This window comes from Chrysemys picta, chromosome 6 (genome assembly GCF_011386835.1).
Source record: "Chrysemys picta bellii isolate R12L10 chromosome 6, ASM1138683v2, whole genome shotgun sequence".
Lineage (NCBI taxonomy): Eukaryota > Metazoa > Chordata > Testudines > Emydidae > Chrysemys > Chrysemys picta.
Genome location: NC_088796.1, coordinates 96,036,186 through 96,061,656, shown reverse-complemented (window position 1 = coordinate 96,061,656; position 25,471 = coordinate 96,036,186). Strand labels below are relative to the sequence as shown.

The 25,471-nt window shown below is 45.0% G+C and overlaps 1 protein-coding gene across 1 annotated transcript in view; it reads right to left on the bottom strand.

The window, feature by feature from the left end:
• GDA (guanine deaminase) overlaps positions 1 to 17,649 on the bottom strand; it is a 50,652-nt gene extending 33,003 nt beyond the window's left edge. Inside the window, exons 1-4 of the mRNA XM_005297753.5 lie at positions 17,019 to 17,649; positions 5,876 to 5,964; positions 3,899 to 4,070; positions 1,466 to 1,553 (exon numbers count right to left, since the gene is read on the bottom strand). Of these exons, the coding sequence (XP_005297810.2) occupies positions 1,466 to 1,553; positions 3,899 to 4,070; positions 5,876 to 5,964; positions 17,019 to 17,141 (472 nt within the window). The 5' untranslated portion in view covers positions 17,142 to 17,649. The remainder of the gene's footprint in view (positions 1 to 1,465; positions 1,554 to 3,898; positions 4,071 to 5,875; positions 5,965 to 17,018) is intronic.
• Positions 17,650 to 25,471: the final 7,822 nt, after the last annotated feature.

Sequence of the window (25,471 nt, the reverse complement as noted above, 5' to 3'; positions counted from 1 at the left end):
AAACAGAAGACTAACAACATCAGAGGACTTGCACATGTCAGTTGAACATTTGGGACGCCATAATTGTATGGGCAAGTGCTATACAAAAGTGTCCGCCCAAAGACATTTCAGTCCTGGGTCTTAAAAGCACAGAGAATCAATTCTACATTTGATTTGCACATTCATATAACATTTGCAAGTGCAAACCAGCTTAGATTTTGTTTGCGTGTGCAAAAGCATGGATGTAACTTCAGAAGTTAGCTTGAGGGCACACTGAAAATGTGCTTCTGTGCAATAAGCCACCTCACAGAAAAAATATGAAAACATTACAAAAACAAGGAAGTAAAATATTTATTCACAGACCATTGGAATCTGTAAACTTTTATTCCAATAACTGCAGTCAGGCAAATACTTCTCCTTTGCCCCAGCTGAGGTTTCCCCAACAGTAGGCATCCTGGTGGCAGACATATGCCCTGACCAGTATCTCCTGTGCATGGGAGCTCCTTAGCCAAGAGGCACGCGTCTCCACTGGACTCTCCAGGCCAGTTCACCAAGAGACAAAACTGACCATTCTCACTTGGTGGAGGAGGGAGTGAAGATCCCAACAAACCCCTCTCCCTGCTAAGCCAAGGGAAAGAATCAAGATCCTGCCTCAACTCCCCTTCCCCAGGCCTAGTTGCAGGGGAGGGGAAAATCCCCAGCCATTCAAAAATAATGAGTACAGCCTAAGCCCCCCCCCCCCCCACGAGATTGGGTTAAAAATATCGACTAGCTTTAAAACAATGAGACTTAAATAAACAAATATTGGGTTTTTTTTTCTGTCTTTTGGTTTCTTAGCCTTCAGGGTTCATTTGCTTCAAGTTTTCTCCACAAGCAGCAGGGCTAGAAACGTACTTTTTAAAAATGAAAGCTGAGATTCTCACAAAATTCACTTGATTCCAGAAACTGAGGATTTAATAAAGATTCCAAGTTATCCCAAGCCTTGCAATAACATAGTGGGAGTTGACAACATTGCTTTCCCTGTGGATTGGAGAGAAGATCTTGGTGCAGCTCCCTCTCTCCAGACTTGAGGGGTGAGTGAAGATCTTGGCACTGACCTCACCCCAATGCCTGAGTGGGGTAGGGAGCAAAGATATTGACCATTTCTCCTGCCATTTAGGCATAGGATCTTCCAGTACCCAAGCAGCAACAGAGCAGGAGCAGCAGAGCCACATAAAGAGATGAGTGATGTAACGTACCAGTTGATTTGGGAGCTGCAATTGTTTATTGGGACATGGGGTGGCAGTGGTGGTAATTGATGGAGCAGAGGGTAAATGGGAGTGAATGAGTGGGAGAGGGATTGAACAATTGAGTGAGGATAGTTGGATTTCAGAGAGAGAATAAATAGAGGGGCAGATTCTCAACTGGTGTAAATCAGCATAGCTCCATTGATTTGAACAAACTATTCAGATGAAATCTCTCTTAAGACTCACTCTTATGGTCTTACCTATAATTTCAGCAAGTAGCAAAGAAGCAGCTGTGTGAATTGTTGCAAAGTAGCATGCTGTAGTCGTGCCATTCTTTAGCGTTCTTCTCTATAAAAAGAATTCAGTTTTGAGCTGTATGAAAAGTGTGTCACATTGCCAAAATGACAAAACATGCAATCAGTGGTTTTAATCTGCAAGATGGCTCTAGGGAATTTTGCACTGACTGGGACTGAAAGAGAAGCGAGGAGTGAAAAAATACTAATTTTATAGCAGATTCTTAATGTATTTAATGGAAAAACTATGGCAGATATGGGCTGATATACAGTAAATCCTCACTTAAAGTCATCCCGGTTAACGTTGTTACGTTGCTGATCAATTAGGGAACATGCTCGTTTAAAGTTGCGTAATAATCCCTTATAACGCTGTTTGGCAGCCACCTGCTTTGTCCACCGTTTGCAGAAAGAGCAGCCCATTGCAGCTGGTTGGTGGGGGCTTGGAACCAGGGTGGACCGGCAGCCCCCCATCAGCTCCCCGCACCCCTAAGTTCTCTGTGTGGCAGCTGCCCAGCAGGCTATCAATTGCCAGCAGTTCAACTGTCCCTCCCCCCACTGCCATGTGCTGCTCCTGCCCTCTGCCTTGCAGCTGCTCCCAGGAGCCTCCTACTTGCTGTGCTGGGGGAGGAACGAGGTGGGCTAATGTCAGGGTGTCCCCCGCCCCCCTGCTCTTGCCCACCCCCCGCTTACCCTATCTCCATAGAGCTGGGGGATGGGGAAGAGTGACATGACTGGACTCAAGACGGAGGCAGCAGCTGCTGTCTCAACTTGCTGATCTACTTAAAAAGGCAATGTACTTAGAGTGGGGTCAGCGTACTTAAAGGGGCAATGCGCATCTCTCTCTCACACACACACGGTGTGTGTCTCTGTCTCTTGTCTGCCATGCTGTCTCCCCTCCCTCCATTTGTGCTGCCTTGTAGAGTGTGAGGCTACATTAACAACGTGTTAAACCTTGAGGGCTCAGCCGAGTGCTAGTTCATCATTCAGCACTAAGGCATTCCCTGGGAAATATTCCACCCTCTGACTCCACCATCTCAGCCAATCATCATTGCTGTGTACAGTATTAAATTGTTTGTTTAAAACTTATACTGTGTATACATATATATAATATAGTCTTTTGTCTGGTGAAAAAAAGGTCCCTGGAATCTACCCCACCCCCCCATTTACATTAATTCTTATGGGGAAATTGGATTCGCTTAACATTGTTTCACTTAAAGTTGCATTTTTCAGGAACATAACTACAATGTTCAGAGAGGAGTTACTGTACTTAATAGTTCAAAACTGTAATAGTTCCCTTCATCCCACAACGTATCCTTTGGATTCATGTCCTCCCTCGATGGTGAACTGCTAGGAGATAGGAGACTATCAACATCTGCTTCAGGGAGTAGGCATCTCTTAAGGAAGCTGCTGTGAGGTCTCTACTCAAGAAACCAACGTGTGATGCTGACAATACACTATCTAATCTTTCAGATTTGAGTAAGATCATAGAGAAACTGTATTTAGGTATAATCTCCCTGAAGTAGATGTTGATAGTCTTCTTTGGCTTGGGGTTGTGCAGCAGTCACTGGCTTTACTTGTGTTGATTGCATTTTTAAATGTTGGCAAAGGTGCCTGGAGCCTAGGATAGGTGATATATATGTTAATTGCTGCCTATCATGTGATGAAATGAGTTCTGATGTAAGCAACTAGGCAGAAAGACATATATTCATTATGGATAATTTGAATTAATTTATACTTGGTCTTAACTGAGAATTTCCCAACTATTTAATATTCTTTTTATGGACTTTTACAACTGTTGAAGTAGGAACTATTTTGGTGATGCACATTATATAAAGGGCTATCTAAATTCTTATATTGGTCCCCATCACATAAGTATCTTAATTTTTAGCAAATTACACATTTAATGTAAAATACATTCTGTAATAAAGGCGATGCATCATAGATTAAATGCTGTTTCACTGAGAAACACATATTGATAAAGTCCATAAAGCTGGTATTTTCAAGTAACAGACTTGTGCAATAAGTTACTTTTTCATTCATATTACAATTTCAGTGGAACTACATCGTAGTTATTATACTTGTACTAGATTGCTAAACTTGAACCAGCTTTGCAAACCACTAAAACCCTAAAAAAGAGAAGCTAAGAATACCTTGAACTTTGCTGGGTTCACACAGACCTAATCACACTCCTAGACATCAGAATTAGAAAGATAATCTTGGTTTACAATCTTGAACAATGACAATATTCCCAATTTATTTAGTTCCTATTTTTCATAATATAAATTTTAATATAGTTCCTTAATTTTTTTGAGTTGTACTGTCAGCTTCTGAAAGCTGATATAGTTCATTAATGTGCACTTTACCTTATAATAGTACGCAGAAGACATTTGCTGTACTTACTACAACTCTGGTGTATACTTCTTCAGCAAAATCATTATCTTTGTATTTGGCTTCTGTTGGAAATGTATATGTGTTTAACCATTCCAAAAGAGGTAGGTCTACTCTTGTTCCAGCAAATGCATACTGAGGTGCATGGATATGTGTATCAACCATTCCTGGCATGAAGAATTCACTGTTTAAAAAAAAAATCATAGTAGTTTGGATTTTTAAATAATTGCTCTTAAAGAATAACTTATGTTTTTGTTTTGTACAACATGCTTGTGTGATGGCCCCCAGCATGAGTGGTCTGCGGGATTTGAACCCCAGATCTTCAGCATCCAAAGTACAGACTTCTACTAAGGAAGTACATACTTTTACTTTGTGCAGCATCAGGCACTCTAGGACACTGCCTTGTGCAGAGGTGGCTCTATGTTTTTTGCCGCCCCAAGCAAGACAGTCAGGCAGCCTTCGGTGGCATGCCTGCGGGAGGTCCACTGGTAACGCAGATTCGGCGGCATGCCTGCGGGAGGTCCACCGGTCCCGCGCCTTCGGCGTACCCGCCGCTGATACCGCGGGACCGGCGGACCTCCCGCAGGCATGCTGCCAAAGGCCCCCTGACTGCCACCCTCATGGCAACCAGCAGGCCGCCCCCACGGCTTGCCGCCCCAGGCACACGCTTGCTGCGCTTGGTGCCTGGAGCCGCCCCTGGCCTTGTGTCACCACAACTACCCCTCTGAGTGGACTTCCAGCACCAGAAGCCCTGGGTCATGGGCTCCATCAGGAATTAAAAGTAAATATGATGTCAAATATTTTTAAAATAGTAGAAAATAATAATTTTTCCCTCTTGTAGTATCACAAAACTTTTATTCTCATACTCTGAAGTTATTTTCTTGGAAACTAATTTCTATGGCTATAAATATTTCTTCCAAATGTGATGAGATCTCTAAAAAATTGCATTTGGCAATGAAGCTGAGTGAATCGTCCATAATAATGTATTTGCTGAATTTTTTCTGATTATGAAATATCATAAACCATGAATTCTGACTTTTGTTCAAAATTATTCACAAATTTCTTCATGAATTTTCCTATATGAATTTTGTGCATTGTTAATTAAGAACATTTTATATTCAAACTTTTTAAATTTGCTCTGTGTTAATTTGTTCCATAAGTCACATGCTACAGTTTCTGCCCCGATTGGGTGACATATGTAATTAACCTACACAGCATGTATTTTGAATATTACAATTAAGTATACAACTCAAAATTCACATTTGCCAAATATTCAAGCATTTTTGTTTCAAATTTGTTTTTCATTACTATTTTGATAATAAATATTGACAATTTGAATGTTCTCAAAGCACAAATGCAAGAATTGCAAGTATAGTTGAATCAAAATTCATTTTTGAATTTGGATGACTATTGGCAGAATTTTGTTTGTATGTGTTATTTGCTCAACTGTTCAATAGTGTGAAATGTACAAATGTGTCATATTTTGAAATCTATACCTCAGTCTTATCAGACAGGTAGCTAACGCAAACAGACATCATGCTACTGACAGCTGAGCCAGAATTTTAAAGTGAAGTGCTACCCCCACTTATTAACTCTGCTGTGTTTTCCACCAGGATCAACTGGCACAGCCTGCTGCCAACAAAATGGACAACAGAATGTAAATTTACACTACTAAAAAAGATAGAGAATATTGTTTTCAGTTATGCAAAAAGCATAGGTTATTTGTCAAGCATAAATATGGCTTTACAATCTGAGAGTTATGAATCAGTCACCACAATTCACTCATTGCTAAACTCCCAATTCAAGGAATCACAAAAGCGTATTCACTGTCCACATTTAGGGCCCAATCCAAAATGCCTTGCATAGGCAAAACCACAAAGGACAGAATGGAGTCTGGATCCATAAGTGCAAATACATATGTAATACTTCAGCCATCCAGGGAACAAATTGAAACCAAAATGACTAAATGAACTTAAATACAATACCTACTGACTACTAAGCTCTCTTATATCAGATGATTTGAAGCCCCACTTCTTAGCTAGTTGCTCTTGCTGATCTGCTTGCTCCAAAAACACAATCTAAAGGAGAAAAACAAAATAGTTAAATGTTTTAATATTGCATTTAAATATATACACAACATTAACATCACATGATGACAAAACAGTAATCATTTTACAACATCTGATTTTAAGTGCATATTTCTTTACAGCAGGAATGGGCTTGTATTAAAACATCTGTTCTACCTGATTTCCCAGGTCTGACTTTGAAATGCCTACTCATAGTCCACTAAGCAAACCAACCCACCTTGTAGCTGCAACTTCTTATGGGAAGTGAATCCAGGCACTATCTACACTCAATAGCAAGTCCATCACTATGTGATTGGCATAATTCCAGCATCCACCTTCACATTTCATAACAGCTGGTGTACAACAATTCTGCTAGTAGTAGTGGGTTTCTCAGCTTACAGCTCTACGCAGGGCCAGCTCTAGGCACCAGCATTCCAAGCATGTGCTTGGGGCGGCCCTTTTCAAGGGGCAGCACTCCGGGCCCCTTTTTTTCCTTCGGCGGCGGCACTCCACCCCCCCCCTCCCTTTTTTTCTTTTTTGCTTGGGGTGGCAAAAAACCTGGAGCCGGCCCTGGCTCTGTAGATCCGTTTTAGCGCCTGCACTGTTCAATCTCTATATCAGCAACACTGCAGTCATATCATCCTGTAAATTCATCTATGCAGATGATATTGTGCTAACAACACAAGCATCCTCTCTGAAGGCCGCAGAGAAAGTTATGAAAAATGACTTCCAGATGCTTCAGACGTATCTCAAAGCTTGGCAACTGAAACCCTTTGAAAATACTCATCTCTGCCTTCCACTTGAACAGCCACGAGGCCAAAGTGCCACTGAAAGTGGACTTCTGTGGTCTGCCTTTATTGCATGACCACAATCCATGGTACCTTGGAGTTACCCTCGATCGGATGCCGAGCTATTGCCAATACCTTGACACCACCAAAAAGAAGGGTTAACATCATTCAGAAGCTTGCTGACACATCCTGGGGATGTGATGCCTGTGTGGGATGGTGCTAAATTGGTGTGGCCATACTGAATGAATGGTGTGAGCATAACTTGGCATGACTTAAACATGGGTGAATGGCTGCAGAGGATCCTGGGAGCAGGTTCCCTTTAGGCAGAAGCATATTTGATAAAGAACTAGCAAAGTGTGCATGTATGATCAATATTGAACCTATTGGTCAGCAAATATGGGCCCGTGCAAAAGTAAATATCACATGCATAAAGTTCCAGCATGGAGCACAGGTCGACCTGGTTGTAATGACCTTATAAAGAACCAGAGTGAATGATTGATAAGTGAGTAAGCGTGGGGTGAGCTTCGTTTGGTACCACCCTCCCAGCCCTTTCTAAAACACTAATTAGGTAAAATTAGTAACAATACGCCCACTGGGCATGCTTTTAAGACATGTGACTCCTTTGAGGAAAAAGAGTATAAGAATCAAGCAAAGTAAATTACTGTGGTTGGAATTCCTTAATTGACGGTTGAAGAAGCAATACTGCCAGACAGAGTAGCCAAAACTCTGCTCCGTGGGCTCGACTAGGACTGTGAACCAGAGGGGTCTCAAGGCAACCAAGGCCTTGCCTCAGGGGAATCTGAGACAGACCAGAGGGCTGAGAAGAACAAACCAGGAAGGAAGAAGCCATCTATGAAATTGGTAACCACCTTCTCTGCTTGCCAAGCAGGAACTGTGTGAGGCTAGCACAGGGCCTGGTTCTGTGTGTTTGTGAAAGAGAGACTCGTTAAGAGGAATGTATAGCTCTTAATGTCTAACATAGGAGTTATGTACTCAATATAACCCTTTACCGCTTGTGTAATTTCTTCTCAATAAAATGCTGTGTATTGAAGATAATTACTGTGGACCTTTTTCACTGGTATGACAGTAATCTGCTCCACTGGGAGCCAGTAAAGATCCATTTCAGGGGTAGTAGCACCCCCTATTGTCAACAGCATGCACACTTCGAATGTCAATACAAGCTCTTGTTTTGTCACCAGTGGAGTACTGCGCACCAGTTTGGTGCAGCAGCTTCCCCACCATTCTCGTTGATTCTGCCTTCCCTGTAGGAAGGGGCCTGCACTCAACTGCATTCAGACAATGCATGGAAGGTGTGGATATTTCTTCCACAAATACAAAATCCAAGAACCACCAAATTGTAACTGTGGTGAAATACAAACCGTGCAACACATCACAGACAACTGCCTTATTCACACTTACAGTGGTGGTACAAAGGGGATTCACCTAGCTACCCCAAAAGCATTAGAATGGCTTTCAAATCTCAAAATACAATTATAATCCCAGCCCATTGCTCTTCAAATGCCATACGAAAGAAGAGGCAGCTCTATGGTGGCCTTACTGGAACTCAAATTTACAGTATCCAGTAACATAAGGGTCAAAAGAATTGCCTAACATAAATATAAGGGAATAAGATATAATGCTAACGCAACTTTATACAGGCATAATTGCATCAACACTAGGGGGCTGTACAATATTAACTATTCTAATTTCTAAACATATATAGTTATAGTGGTACAAAAACTGTACATTGATCAGTCCTTAGACAAGATTTAACAACCGATGTAAACACACATAAGATGGAGCAGGGAAAGGGAGGACAAGGACAACAAAACAGCAAAAAACCCACCCATGGTTTAACATGGGCCAGCTAGGTACCTGGATACATGGTTATTATAAGTTAGTTTTATTTAATGAAAAGATATAAATAAGGGTCTCCCTGGAGAAAATCTAAGAATTTTTAAACGATAACTAAGATTTTAACTGAAAAAGCTGATTTTTTTTTCAGAATCCTGCATATTTTTGAATAGTGTGTGATTGCAGATTTTTCACTAAGTTCCTCTGGAACCTTAGGACACTACAATAAAATAAATATTTAACAACAATCAGAAAAGTGTAATAATCCATTGACACTTCACATAAGACAACATCTCTCTCTCTTTTTTGAAAGCATGTTTGGTGTGTTCAGTCAGTTCAATCAGATGAACATCTGCAGGTGTTTTATAGTCCAGACCTACTGAAATTTCTGATGAGCAATAAAGAAAATGTCACAGAGATACTGAAGTAAAAATGGATGCGGAATGACTAATGCTAGCTGCTGAACAAAGTAAGTAAGAGACAAACATGAACTACCAGATGGCAAATGCTGGAAACAGACTTGTTGCCATGGAATGGGAGTGGGTATTTTATTCATAGCAAACCATTACTCAAGATGTTTTGAAATGATTCAGTTCTGGAACAACAGACAGCTTTACTGTAATCAGTCATGTAGAATTCATCCTAGCAGAAATATACAGTCCCTAAAGACAGAAAAATTAGGCAATAACATAGGGCTGCGTGAAAGGTTAGTCTAGAACCATGAATGAAATTAAAGCAGAGTAAGGGTGGGTTCTAGTACTTGAAAATCTACCTAGGTCAATGAACATTCATAAACGTGGACTCATGCTGTTCACACAAACATAGGTTCCCCACAAGGCATCACCTACACAGCCATCAAGTATCTTTGTTTTTGAGTTTTATGTGCCTGTGTATAACAACTGACACCTAATTAATAATGGTCGCTGGGTCATATTTTTCATTACTGTGCAGTCATTGCATGTGCAGTCATTGACATCAATGGAAAGTGGATGCAAAATGCTGCCATATCAAAATGGTAATGTACTGCACTCTTCTTGCACTGGTGCAAACAATTACACTGGAAAATCAGGGCCTCTGTGTCTGCGAAAGAACTAGAGATCAACCAGGGACTTTATGATGCAAGAGAATTTTTTAATTACTTCCTAACAGTTCAAATAGGTGAATGCACCATGGAAATTAATTCAAACTTATTTTCAAAGGAATCAGATAAAATCCTTTTTCCCCACCCAAGTACAGTTACATGATCTGGAACTAGTTCTCCCATATGGCCAGGGTGGATTGGTTGTACCAATGACAGAATGCTAAACGGGGACTGGTGCCCAGTTTCAATCTAGTGCACTGTAATAGAAAGAAATAGAATTTTCAGATTAACCTAGATACCAATGGTACTTCTGATCGGTACCAAGAAGAGATTGCCAGTACTCGTGAGTACCATTTGTCTTTCTGAAGTTATTAAAAACATAGAATGAGTTATAACAATTCTGTATAATTCAAAACAGAATTGAAGTTCTCCACATCAATCACTCACCCATAATTCCTGGTAGCCTAAAGCATTTGGGACTCAACTTTTGCAGTGTGGGAAACTAAGAGAGAAAATTGCTTTACAGGTTTGTTTATAGGTGAGGCTCTTATTTCATGGGAGCAATACGTTGAAATCGCACACTCCTACCTTTTTCACTACCTACTACTTCATATGTAAATACAAATCAGAATAGAAACAAGCCCAAACTTCCATTTGATTATACTGAAGTACAGTAGTAACTGACTCTTCACTGCTGAATAGAGGTGGTAAGTCATTTATGTATCTTTTTTTCCTCCTTAGAGAATAAACCTTTCTAAATAAGCTATGTCACCAATCAGAAATGAATTTAAACATGATTTATTTCAGCTCATAACTAGTTTGAAGTTTGCAGTCACGTTCCAATGCATTTCAGTATGGTCATTAGTATTTTTATTTATTTATTTATTATGTATATAGCAACCAAAACCAGGCTTGGCACTTCACGGATGAGGTTGCAAATCTGAGGTCCCAATCCTGCAAAGATTTGAATCCCACAGAAGTAAATTAGGACAATTCAAATGCTTAAAGTTAAACATGTGTGTAAGTCTTTGCAAGATTGGAGCCTAACTTTAGACAGAAAGGGACAAACCAGTATAACGTACAGAAGAGGTGGGATGGGGAAAAGGTCAACAGCAATAAGATCACATGGTTATTCAACCGAGGCAAGTTCATATCTAATGGTTTAATTAAATTACTATCAATTTATGGTGATATTTACAGAATCTGTTTAACCTCAACCAGGCTAAATAAGCTTCATCTTGGCAGATGCACTTTGCACCAAATGTCATTATCCCATCTTTATATGGCTGGACTTTTCCCATCTTGGATTTTATATATTATAAATGTAAGTATGGTTTGTTTTGGATATTTCTCTTTCTGGGCGTAATACAGATTCCCTTGAATTTAATGCCTAAACTCTCATTAGCCTCAGTGGAAGCAGATTTGGGCCTTCTTTCTCTCTTGGTTGTAGAAAAATTGTTAGATTTTTCTATCATTTTTATTAATGGGAAATATGAATAGTTGAAATTTTAATAAAAATATAATGGTGTGGAGAAAGGAAATAGAGGAAGAGAGATTACAGAAGGCACTTTAAAAAAAAATTATCTTTCCACACTTTGTGAGTGTAAGCCACATCCACAAGTATGGACACACTAAGTTGACTCTTGAACAACAATGGTTACTAGTGAGTAACCCATCATTCTGAGAATAAACCTTTCTAAATATCCCAAACTCATGCCACTAAAAACTTTATACCATACCTTATCACCATGCATTCTCTATTGAACTTGTACCTTTAAATACGTCACTGGCACTTTGCTTGTTTATCTATCTTTCCCAGGAGGCTTTTAAAAACCAAAACAGACAACTATGTTTTGTTTCGTTAAAAGCCCATAAAACTGTTTCCTTCTTTCTTCCAAATGTGAATTTTTCCACAAAATTTCACTGGCCCAAGGCTCAATATGGATAATATTCAGTCCTGGTCAGTGCATACATAAATTCTATTATCTTGCAAAACATCAGGGCTAGTATTTGGTCTTGAGACTCCATCCTTTCTCATGCTTCTATCTATCCGATTATGAGATTATCAGACTTTAAAATTACAACATTAGAAAAAATTTTAGAGCAAAATATAAAAACTATTTTTAATATCTTAAATTTTAAGTGATAATTTTTCTTGCCTTCCACGGTCTGTACAATTATACTAATGATAGTGAGAAAAATCAAGGTCTCACTGATCACCATACTTGGGATCAGAAAGGAATTTTCCATGGGTCAGATTGGTAGAGACTCTGGAAGGTTTTCGCCTTCCTCTGCAGCATGGGTCACTTGCAGGTTTAAACTCGTGTAAATGGTGGATTCTCTGTACGTTAAAGTCTTTAAACCAGGATTTGAGGATTTCAGTAACTCAGCCAGAGGTTAGGAGTCTATTACAGGAGTAGATGGACTATAGGGTTACCATACGTCCGGATTTTCCCGGACATGTCCGGCTTTTTGGGCCTCAAATCCCCGTCTGGGGGGAAATCCCAAAAAGCCGAACATGTCCGGGGAAATAGGGAGGGGCCGGCGCTGCTGGGTGCTGGGCCAGGGGCCGGGCCGGGGGTGCTGGGCCGGGGCCGGCGGTGCTAGGCCGGGGGCCGGGCCGGGGCCGGGGGTGCTCGGCCGGGGGCTGGCCCGGGGCCGGCACCCCAGGAGCCGAGCCAGGCTGGAGCCGCTCGGTTGGGGGGGCCAGACTGGGCCGCGCCTCCTCCCTCCACCCCCCCCAGCTTACCTGCTGCCTGCTTCAGGCTTCCCGCGAATCAAATGTTCGCGGGAAGCAGGGGAGGGGGCAGAGTTGGGGTGGGGACTTTGGGGAAGGGGTGGAGTTGGGGCAGGGGCATGGGCGGGGCTGGGGGCGCGGGCATGGCCCCGTGGAGTGTCCTCTTTTTGGACACTCAAAATGTGGTAACCCTAATGGACTAGGTTCTGTGGCCTGCAATGTGCAGGAGGTCAGACTAGAGGATCATGATGATCCCTTCTGACCTTCAAGTCTCTGAGGGCAGGGAGATGAAAAAATTAGGACCATTTAAAAAAAAAAAAAAAAAAACCTCTAAAACCTCTGTAAAATATGGAATAAACAGAATATATGATGGTATGGTAAGAAAGAAGTGGATTTTTTGGCAGTTGTTTTAGATGACTTGAATAACTACTGCAAAGTCATTCTAAATTCATGCTAATAAAACCATCATAAAACAACACACTATCCTGTTTAATTGCAATACACATTTGAAAATGTGCAACTGAGCATGCACAGTATTACATTCCATTAAATTGTTAGCTGCCCACTTAAAGATCAACATAGTACACATCTTTGCCTAGCTTGTTAAAAGAGCAATTGGTTAGAAAAACATTTGCTGGCTCAACAAACTGATAAGCTGAGATGGTCAAACCAGCAGAGTTTGTATGCTACGCAAGACAAATAGCAGAAAACAGCACTCACAAGATCGTCTGGCGAAGGCAGAAATGTCTGTGAACTGCACAAGCCAATTATTTTTAATAAACCATAGGAACTTAAATGCAAAAGAATGTTTACTGAAATATGAAGGTTGTCAGTCTAAACATTCAAAGGTTAAGAAATTACAAATTAAAGTTGCTCTAGCTATGCTAAAGTCAGCTATATAGATGAAGTAGTCTTAACTATAAACCTTAATGTATTACTTTTACTATTACCAACTTTTTAAATACACAGAGTATGTAATACAAATGAGTTAATGTTGCGGGAGTAACCTTAGCAGTGGAGTTTCCAGAGCTTGAGTGCTTTTTGTGTGCCTGATCTCGCAGCTCTGGGGCTTAGTTATGGCTCTTAGAAGTGTGCAAGGATGGAATGAGCTATAGTGCCTGCATGGCAATAGCTGAAGCATTATGCTTGCATAGTGCAGGGACAGATAGGCTAATACCTCCAGGGAGAGGAGTGTTTTCAGCAATGACGTGGCTAAAAAAGATGTACTGTGTCCTCCCCTAACATTGACTTCTGGGCATTGACTGGATGTAGGAAGATTAGGACCCTGGCTGTGACCCAGACCACCCACCACCACCCTCTGAGTGTGCAATGTCACTGGCAAAGCTAGGTGTGTCCCCCATTGATGCAAAGGAGTCATTCTACAGGGTTGCACACTTCGCTGCTTATGGAAGCTGAGTTATACACCCAAAGAGGGAGAGCAGCATCTTAAGCAGCTGCCTGCAATATGTGTAGGCCGCAGCAGGGGCACCACAGATATTACCTTTGCTCAGCACCAAAGAGGCACTCTGTGGGCCTGATTTTTCCTCTCTCACCAATGGAAATCAATCTTTTATGGTTTTCTGATTTTCACCCAAATCATTAGGGTTCTGTCTATTGGTGCCTTGAACATCCCTGGAAATTTTGGACTGATTGCATGTGCAGTGCCACGACTCATCAGGCTAAAGTTTGTGATTGCTTAGGAGCCACCAGAATTCCTTGTTGCAGTAGGGAGCGGGAGGGGCAGGAACTTATTCTCTATCCCAGAACCAAAATGCCCTGCCCTCCTAGAGCACCACCCAGCTAAAGATCTCAAAGAGCTTTACAGGCCTCAGCGAATTCCTCTTCCCACCATACCCAAGCCAACTGGATGCAAAGGAAAAGAAGATTCATTACCATCAATTCCTGCTGCCTTGATCCCCTCCTTCTCTGCCTCTCCATCCTGGATCTCCCCAGCATGCAACCTCCATGAAGCCCACACCCAAGCTGCCATTGAATACTCTGTTTTTCCATCCCTTCCTCACACGCTAACTAAATTCTACTCCCTTCTTAAGTCATCTCTCCTCTTGACTCCTGCAACTGCCTCCTCTCCGGCCCCGCTGCGATGTGCTCCCAGTTGGCTCAGCCGAAGTGCCGCTGCTATAATCACCTTTCTCCTCTGCAGTTCTGTTCATATCACTCACTTCTTCAGAGTCTCCACTGTCATCCTTCTGCTTCCTGCATCTGGGTCAGACTTCTCCTCCCCTCTAAGCCCTACCCAGCTCCACTCGTGCCTGCCCTCCTGCTTCCACCTTGCTCAGCCCAAGCCCCCACTCTCACCACCCCTTTGTAACCTTCTCCCCATCATCTTTCTACTGCCTTCCAAGCCTCCCCTTCTGCATGGGAGTCTCTTCCGCTTCCCATGGGTCACATGACTTCCAGCTTCTTCTTCTCATCTCTTCTCCGGGGCTCACTTCTTCCTGCAGTGACCTCTGTGAGATTCCTACACACAACCCCTGATGTGCTCTGTGAGTCTGAACGATCCCATTTTAAGTCTTCTATTTTAATTCTTCAACAAAAGTATTGAAATATTTTCCAAATATATAGAATATATTTGAATGATAAGGCTAATCAAGTTTCTAATCGTGCAGTCTTTACACAATCAACTTCTCACTGATTCTAATGGGAGCTCTGCATGAATTAAAACTACAGAATCAGGCACTATGTGTGGGGAAAATACAGTGATTCAGTGGACACTGCAATAATAAAATATAACCGTAGAAGTTTAAAGTACTGAACTCACTAACTTTGAAATATATCAAGCAAACTCTTTAACCACTCACTCAACTATATTGTCTTTAGGTGGCAGCCACTCAGATGTATAGAAATTTAACTTTTTAGCCAGAGCCCTTTGAAGTTAAGAAGAGTCTTTCCATTGACTTCAGTGGCTTTTACAGCAAGCCTTAATGAGTCATAAGAAGGCTACCACAATGGCCCCTGAAAGAGGAAGTTAGGTCCTAATCCTGCAATCAAATCTGCATTTGATGGAAACCCAGTCAGATCAAAGTGCAAAATTCAGGCCAGGGTGAGAATAAGACGAGGGGGAGGGGGCGGGAGGAGAGAGTGTTTTTAAGGGCTCCAAGTTCAGTCTGCTAGTCATGCCTGTCAAATTTTATGCAAGCCAGACATATATTGCTGTATTTCTCCTTATAACAAAGAGGAGACATGGTGATGAAAATGATCTTTCTATAATTTATCTACACATGAAGCTCCAGTGAAGTCAGTGGGATTCCACAAGGCTCAAGGATCTACCTGTGCAGAGTTCATTGTAGGATTGAGGCCTAGATTTAATATTCTTAGGGCAATAACGTAGCTTCCCCATCATATTTGTTCTTGCACAATTAATAAGAGTAATTTTCTTTTTTTTTAATTGGCTCACATCACTGAATCAGTAATCCATGAGTTATATTAATAATTCTTATTTCATAGAGTACTTTCTATTTTCAAAACTCTGTAGTCATCAGTCTATTATTACTCTGTATATACATTTTTTGCTTCTGACAAGAGAAAATGTCTAGTGAGACTATTCATCACTACACAAAGAATTGTGCTATTCTTATAGAAATAATTTAAAAAGATATGGTCTGAATTTTATTTTTACTGAGAATGGAAAATTAAAAACTGGAGGAAACATTTATGGTCCAAATTAACTGCTGTTTTGAAAACAGTGAAAATAAAGTAATCTATACATCATGGGCAGGTTCCTCCAACGATACCAAGTGGTTTATCCTGTCTATGAAGCTAACTCTTTGAATTACCAGTTACCGCTAGCTAACTCCTACCGATCATAAAATATTTGCTTCTATTGCTTCCCCCAATTTACCTTGTTTCCTTAAACATTTTCAACCTCTTCCAGCAAAAATGAGTCTGGAACACTTTCCCCCCTACCCTTTGCAGAACATTGACCCAAGAAATCAAATTACAATTTCAAGCCACAAGTGAGAGCAAATGAATACTTTGGGAGACATCTGTATAGCTGGAAATAAATATACCACAGCATTTCAAATCTTCCTAAAGAAAAGCAAAGATATGCCAAAAATTCATCCACATCATTTATGTCTGCTTTTTGACAGCACGTCAGGCCCCTCTGCTTCATGCCCTCCTCGGCTAAAAACCTCATTGTAAGATCACAAAGAAAGTCACTCAAAAACACAGCATGCATGTGCCCACAGTAACCACACACCTGTTAACCTTACATGTACATACCCCCACTAGAACACACACATGCAACGCTACAGAAAACCCATCTCACCCCCACATGGTACCACATGCAAAACCCCAACACTGTATCCTCCCACTCTTATGCACACCCCCACAGAGGCACCCCAGTAGGCCATCCCTCCTCTCCTGCAATACCCCTCCCTACACACCTCGATATTACCTAACCCCTCCACACACGCACCTCTGCCCGTGCCCGGCACCCCAACAGAACACACAGACGCCCTTGTCCCGCACCCCAATATTCCAGCCCCTCCCCCTTGCCACACGAGCCCCGGTATTCCAGCCCCCGTCCCCCGCACGCCACCACCACGCCCTTCACACCCCCGCCCACCCCGCGCCTCCCACTCACTCTCCCGTCGTCGCCCACGCCCAGCAGGTGGCCTTGCAGCACGTCCATGGGCGAGGAGTGGCTGGCGTGCACGAAGGTCCCTTTGAAGAGGTGAGCGAGGGGCGGCTTCTGTGGGGAGTCCATGGCGGTGCGCGGAGGGAGGCGGTCGGTGGCGCTCAGAGTTGCCGCGGAGAGAGACGTGGTTCGGGCAGGAGTGGGATGCTGCTGCTCCGGGCTGTCGCTCGCTCTGCCTGGCTGCCTCCTGCACTCAGGGGGCTGCTGTCTATTCCCTGCGTACCAATAGCGGCTCCCCCTGCACCTAGCGCTGTCTCTCCACCCCCTAATGACTTTCCCTTTGGGGAGTGGTTACTGGCGCTGGAAGGCGCTTTCTCCTCCCAGTTGCTGTCGAGTCAGCCTTGGACGCTACAGGTTTCCGAGCTCCTGCCTGCAGAAAACAAAGCCCGCTTACTTGTTGAGCACCTGGGCTGGGAGCAGCGTATTTTGCGATTAGGAGGAGCGGGACCTGGCAATGATCCACCCGTTGGGCTGCAAACACATCCCCAAACACACACACTCCTGCTACTCTGGTGTCAGCCGTCAGCGCTCAGCGAAAAACACTTGTGCAAACTGCATTGTCTGCATGTCTTAAAACAAAAACAACCGAAAAAGGAAGGGGAGGGGATAGATCTGGAGCCCAACGCCTGATAGCTTTAGGCTGCAAATAAAATGGGACTGCCCTTTCCTAGCCAGGGCCGCCCGGGGGAGCAAGTGGGGCAATTTGCCCCGGGCCCCGCAGGGGCCCCCACGAGAGTTTTTCGGGGCCCCTGGAGCGGGGTCCTTCACTCGCTCCGGGGCCCCCGGAAAACTCTCGTGGCGCCCGGCCCCCGGAGCTTCTTCCGCTCTGGGTCTTCCACTCGGGACCCGCTGCCGAAGACCCCAGGCTCCCTGAATCCTCTGGGCGGCCCTGCTCCTATCTAGGGTGACCAAATAACAAGTGTGAAAAATCAGGACACTTGGGGAGAGGTGGGGGGAAGGATAGTTGCCTATATAAGACAAAACCCCTAATGTTGGGATGGTCCCAATAATAACAGGACATCTGGTCACCCTACTGCTATCCCAGTTTGCCAGGCTACCAATCTCTCCCCTCCTAGACACTCATTTCTTTCCAAAGTACCCACACAACGGGAATTTTTCATAATTTAAAAAGAAAAACTTGAAATGATCCCAACTTCTGGACTCCCCAGCAGGGGTGGCTCTAGCTTTTTTGCCACCCCAAGCACGGCAGGCAGGCTGCCTTCGACGGTGTGCCGTTCACGCGGCTTCGGTGTACCCGCCGCCGAATCCGCGGGACCGGCAGACCTCCTGCAGGCACTCCGCCGAAGGCTGCCTGACTGCCGCCCTCGCAGGGACCGGCAGGGCGCCCCCCGTGGCTTGCTGCCCCAGGTACGCACTTGGAGCGCTGGTGCCTGGAGGCGCTGCTGCTCCCCATGAATCCCTCCTTCTGTGGACTAGATCCTGGGCGGCTAAGATACCTTCAGGGCAGAGTGCAGGCAAGGATGAGGTGAGAAGGACAAAGATGTTTCTAAGCCACCAGGAACCCAAAAGTATCAATTTAAGGGTTCCAATAAAATAGGATCTGAATTTGTATATCAACCCTGCTTTTGCTTTATCAGCATAACAACTCAGCCAACAAGATATTGCTAAAATGAAGCCACAGCAAATCACTTCTGCTTTGACACATCTCCAATGTGCTCATGTACAATGGTGACCTGACACCATCAGATAAGAAAGAAAGCGCATGGCTATTTTAATTCTGAAAAGTGTTGTGTTTTTCCTCCTTTTTTCTTCAATGTACAAAAAATGATCTTTGGATCTATAGAAAAAGATCACATCACTGTATTTATATTATGTCACAGAGAATTCAGTTTTTTAAAACATACTATTCACAAAGTACAAGATGATAGCCAGTCATAGCCCTTGTTAACTTGGTTACACACTGGTTTTTGTCCTTAATAAATTGCTTTAATTTAAAAAAGGAGTTGCAAAGTTTCAAGAGATATATCTGTTTAATGTGGGCAAACTTTTTGGCCTGAGGGCCACATCGGAGAATAGAAATTGTATGACGGGCCATGAATGCTCACAAAATTGGGGTTTGGGGTGGGGGAGGGGGTGCGGGCTCTGGGGTGGGGCTAGGGATGAGGAATTTGGGGTGTAGGAGGGTGCTGTGGGCTGGGACCGAGTGGTTCAGAGGGCGGGAGGGGGATCAGGGCTGGGGCAGGGGGTTGGCACATAGAGAGAGGCTCAGGGGTGCAGGCTCCAAGCGGCACTTACTTCAAGCGGCTCCCGGAAGCAGTGGCATGTCCCTTCTCTGGCTCCTATCCGGAGGCGTGGCCAGGCAGCTCTGCACCTTGCCCCATCCACAGGCACCACCCCTGCAGCTCCCATTGGAGCCAGAGTGGGGCTATGCCGCAGCTTCTGGGAGCTGCGTGATGTGGCCCCGACCCTGCGACCCGGCCTGATGGGGCTGAGCCACGTGGTGCAGCCCGAACTCTGCGCCCTGGCCAGAGTGCCAGGGCAGAGCTGAGCTGCGTGGTGCAGCCCCCGACTCAGCACCCATGCCAGAGCGGGGCCGAGCTGCGTGGTGCATTTCGTGGGCCAGCTTAAAATGGCTCACGGGCCGGATCTAGCCCGCAGGCTGTAGTTTGCCCACCCCTGTCCTATGCTGTACATGCGTGTGAATCCCTCATTGTGCAGGATATAGGACCAGAGACAGAGATGCCAACAGGCAGCCTGAACTGTAAGAAGAAAGCAGTCGAGTCTAGACCAAATAGAGAGGGTCTATGGGAAGAGAGAAAAGTGAGGGAGAACTTCATAGGGCGTGAAAGATGAAAAGCACCTTGAGATGAGAAAAAGAATGTGGGGCATGGAGAGGGTGAGAAATAGGGCCTTAAGGAAAGGGAAAGACACAGATCCAATGGAGGTAGAAAGGATAATTGCTCAGGGGAATTTTATTCCATTATACTCTATAAACAGATGTCTGCACTGGTTCCTTCTTCTTGTCCCAGATGTCATCGCTAGGAACCCCTGGAGACTCTGCACTCTAACAAGAATCCAGGGTAGACCTAAAAAGTCTGAAATTTGATTTCAAAATCAAGTGACAAGTTGGACTTTTTATAAATAATAAAAAAATAGATATCTGGGGTTCTTTATTGTAGGGCTTTACATTTTTGCAAAGTTGTGGGAGTGGTGAGAGCAACACTTTAAGAACTCCATGCTGAAAAGTGTGAACTCGCAGAGATTTGTTACCAACAAAAGGCACCACATGCTCTGGGCCTGGCCCTCCTCTGATTTAAGTCAAAGGAAAGGTTTAAGTTAGGAAGGATACAGATGTGTGTTTAGTGGAGCTTTAGTGAGAATGTTGGGAGCACAGTCCATAGGGAATAGCAAGAAAAATCAAGAATGTTATACTAGAGCTGATCGAATCATGGAATTTCTGTTTTGTGGGAGCATGTGGGTGCTCTGGACTGTAGAGTCATTTTTTTGCTTTGTGACCCAATGACTGTTTCACTTAATAGTCATTGGGCCAGAGAAAGAGAGAGTGAGAATGACTCTGTAGTCCAGTGATTAGGGTACCCACGTGGAAGACCTGGGTCCAGTATTCTTGCTCCAATCACTCTTTCATTATTTATCCACAATGGAACTTCAACAGGAGACACTGAGGAGGCCCCCACATCAGACTGTCCCAGAGTTTAGTGATTAGAGCACTCTCCTGAGAGGAAGGTGACCCCTGTACAAATACTTTCTCCTCCTCTGGCAGAGGGAGAAGTTGCACTTACACTTCCCAAGTGAGTGCTCTAACCACTGAGCTAAAAGTTATAAAGTGGGTACCCTAACCACCCCATTTTGTATGGAGTGAGGCAGGCACATAACTTGTTCCTGCAAGAAATGGCTTAGGCACCTAAGCCATCTGACTGTTCCTGGATTGCTAAACAGAGATAGGTCCCTGTCTGTGAGAGAAGGGTGAGGCTTAGCACACACCCCTGTTGTTGGCATAACTTAGGTAGCTCCCCACTTAGCCTTCTGGCTTTTGTGGATTGCATTCCTAGGCGGCCTCTCCCTGTGCATTGTATAGTCTAACTTGGCTTTGTTGATCACAGTGTTGTTTCTGTGATTTTCAGGGCACTTAAAAGTTAGGTTGCAACATGTAACTAGATTGTATCTCTTTCCCTAAGGTGATGGAGTGCATAGACTCCTTATTGGGATTGGCAGAGGTTAACAGACTATTTTTTCTTCTTTTTTATTTTTTAAGTAAAGGAATGATCACAGCTGCTAAATGCTGGGGTTGTCAGAGTAGCAGAGATGGGCCAGCTGGGATGAATCACCCAGTAACACTATAAGAATGTTGTCTTGGCAAGTACTTGAGTTCCTCTGAGGGTATGTCTACACTACGAAATTAGGTCGAATTTATAGAAGCCGGTTTTATAGAAATTGGTTGTATACAGCCGATTGTGTGTGTCCCCACATAAAATGCTCTAAGTGCTCTAGTCGGCGGACCGCGTCCACAGTACCGAGGCTAGCGTCGACTTCCGGAGCATTGCACTATGGGTAGCTATCCCACAGTTCCCGCAGTCTCCGCCGCCCATTGGAATTCTGGGTTGAAATCCCAGTGCCTGAATGATGCAAAACAGTGTCGCGGGGGGTTCTGGGTACATGTCGTCAGGCCCCTCCCCCTCCGTCAGAGCACCGGCAGACAATAGATTCGCGCCTTTTTACCTGGGTTACCTGTGCAGACAACATACCACGGCAAGCAAGGAGCCTGCTCAGATCAGCTAACTGTCACGATATGTCATCTGGGTGCCGGCAGACGTGGTACTGCATTGCTACACAGCAGCAGCAGCTAACTGCCTTTTGGCGGTAGACGGTGCAGCATGACTGGTAGCTGTGGGGCTGGCAGCCGTATGGCTGCATTGCACCAGCCCCTTGCCTTTTGGTAGAAGATGGTATATTACGATTGGTATCCGTCGTCATTGTACTGCAGTGGCTGTCAATCATGGGCACCTGGGCAGACATGCAACTGTCTCGATGATGGCTATCAGTCGTAGTATGCTATTTTCTGCCAATTGCCCAGTATTGTCTGCTAAGCACCCAGAAGAGGCCGAGGGTGATCTGGGTGCTGGCAGACATGGGGCTGCATTGCTAGACAGCAGCAGCCCCTTGCCTTTTGGTAGAAGATGGTATATTACGACTGGTATCCGTCATCATCGTACTGCAGAGGCTATTAGTCATGCTGCACCGTCGGCTGCCAGCTTAAGATGTAAAAAATAGATTTGTTCTGTATTCATTTGCTTCCCCTCCCTCCGTGAAATCAACGGCCTGCTAAACCCAGGGTTTTCAGTTTAATCTTTGGGGGGACCATTCTGTGTGACAGTTGTTTGTGTTTCTCTCTGATGCACAGCCACCTTTCTTGATTTTAATTCCCTGTACCTGTACGCCATGTCGTCACTCGGCCCTCCCTCCCTCCCTCCCGCCCTTCCTCCTTCCCCTGGTCCGTCAGATACTAGTTTCGCGCCTTTTATTCAGACCAGGTGCCATAGCTAGCACTGGGATCATGGAGCCCGCTCAGATCACCGCGGCAATTATGAGCACTATGATCACCACGCGCATTGTCCTGGAGTATATGCAGAGCCAGGACATGCCAAGGCGAAACCCGGACCAGCCAAGGAGGCGATTGCAGCGCGGCGAAGAGAGTGATGAGGAAATTGACATGGACATAGACCTCTCACAAGGCACAGGCCCCAGCAATGTGGAAATCATGGTGTTACTGGGGCAGGTTCATGCCGTGGAACGCCGATTCTGGGCACGGGAAACAAGCACAGACTGGTGGGACCGCATCGTGCTGCAGGTGTGGGACGATTCCCAGTGGCTGCGAAACTTTCGCATGCGTAAGGGCACTTTCATGGAACTTTGTGACTTGCTTTCCCCTGCCCTGAAGCGCCAGAATACCAGGATGACAGCAGCCCTCACAGTTGAGAAGCAAGTGGCGATAGCCCTGTGGAAGCTTGCAATGCCAGACAGCTACCGGTCAGTCGGGAATCAATTTGGAGTGGGCAAATCTACTGTGGGGGCTGCTGTGATCCAAGTTGCCAAGGCAATGAAAGACCTGGTGATATCAAGGATAGTGACTCTGGGCAACGTGCAGGCAATAGTGGATGGTTTTGCTGAAATGGGATTCCCAAACTGTGGTGGGGCCATAGACGGAACCCATATCCCTATCTTGGCACCGGAGCACCAAGCCACCGAGTACATAAACCGCAAGGGGTACTTTTCAATGCTGCTGCAAGCCCTGGTGGATCACAAGGGACGTTTCACCAACATCAACGTGGAATGGCCAGGAAAGGTACATGATGCTCGCGTCTTCAGGCACTCTGCTCTGTTTCGAAAGCTGGAGGAAGGGACTTTCTTCCCGGACCAGAAAGTAACCATTGGGGATGTTGAAATGCCTATCGTGATCCTTGGGGACCCAGCCTACCCCTTAATGCCATGGCTCATGAAGCCGTACACAGGCAGCCTGGACAGGAGTCAGGACCTGTTCAACTACAGGCTGAGCAAGTGCCGAATGGTGGTGGAATGTGCATTTGGACGTTTAAAAGCGCACTGGCGCAGCTTACTGACTCGCTCAGACCTCAGTGAAAAGAATATCCCCATTGTTATTGCTGCTTGCTGTGCGCTCCACAATATCTGTGAGAGTAAGGGGGAGACATTTATGGCAGGGTGGGAGGTTGAGGCAAATCGCCTGGCCGCTGATTATGCGCAGCCAGACACCAGGGCGGTTAGAGGAGCACAGCAGGGCGCGGTGCGCATCAGAGAAGCTTTGAAAACGAGTTTTGTGACTGGCCAGGCTATGGTGTGAAACTTCTGTTTGTTTCTCCTTGATGAACCCTCCGCCCCCCCCCACCCGGTTCACTCTACTTCCCTGTAAACCAACCACCCCACCCCTCCCTCCCCTCCCCACTCCAAGCACCGCTTGCAGAGGCAATAAAGTCATTGTTATTTCACATTCATGCATTCTTTATTAATTCCTCACACAACTAGGGGGATAATTGCCAAGGTAGCCTGGGATGGGTTGGGGAGGAGGGAAGGAAAAGGACACACTGCATTTTAAAACTTTAATTCTTATTGAAGGCCAGCCTTCTGATGCTTGGGCAATCATCTGGGGTGGAGTGACTGGGTGGCCGGAGGCCCCCCCACCGTGTTCTTGGGCGTCTGGGTGAGGAGGCTATGGAACTTGGGGAGGAGGGCTGTTGGTTACACAGGGGCTGTAGCGGCGGTCTCTGCTCCTGCTGCCTTTCCTGCAGCTCAACCATACGCTGGAGCATATCAGTTTGATGCTCCAGCAGACGGAGCATCGACTCTTGCCTTCTGTCTGCAAGCTGACGCCACCTATCATCTTCAGCCCGCAACTTGCTCTGTTCATCCCGCGATTCAGCCCGCCACCTCTCCTCTCGTTCATATTGTGCTTTTCTCATGTCTGACATTGACTGCCTCCACGCATTCTGCTGTGCTCTATCAGCATGGGAGGACATCTGGAGCTCCGTGAACATATCGTCCCGCATCCTCCGTTTTCTCTTTCTAATGTTCGCTAGCCTCTGTGAAGGAGAAACATTTGCAGCTGGTGGAGGAGAAGGGAGAGGTGGTTAAAAAAGACACATTTTAGAGAACAATGGGTACACTCTTTCGTTACAAGGTCGCATTTTTCCTCTTATAGTGAGGGCCTGCCGGTTTGGTATGAGAGATCACTCACGCAGTGCCAGGCAACAGATTTCGGCTTGCAGGCAGCCATGGTAAGCCACAGTCTTTTGGCTTTTTTAACCTTCTTAACATGTGGGAATGGTTTCAAACAGCAGCGCCCTCATTTCCCATATCAAGGATGAATTGGGTTGGCCATTTAAAATGGGTTTTCAATGTAAAAGGAGGGGCTGCGGTTTCCGGGTTAACATGCAGCACACACCCAACTAAACCACCCCCCCACACACACCCGATTCTCTGGGATGATCACTTCACCCCTCCCCCCACCGCGTGGCTAACAGCGGGGAACATTTCTGTTCAGCCGAGCAGGAACGGGCACCTCTGAATGTCCCCTTAATAAAATCACCCCATTTCAACCAGGTGACCGTGAATGATATCACTCTCCTGAGGATAACAAAGAGAGATAAGGAATAGATGTTGTCTGCATGCCAGCAAACACCGGGACCATACGCTGCCATGCTTTGTTATGCAGTGATTCCAGACTACGTGCTACTGGCCTGGCGTGGTAAAGTGTCCTACCATGGCGGACGGGATAAGGCAGCCCTCCCCAGAAACCTTTTGCAAAGGCTTTGGGAGTACATGAAGGAGAGCTTTCTGGAGATGTCCCTGGAGGATTTCCGCTCCATCCCCATACACGTTAACAGACTTTTCCAGTAGCTGTACTGGCC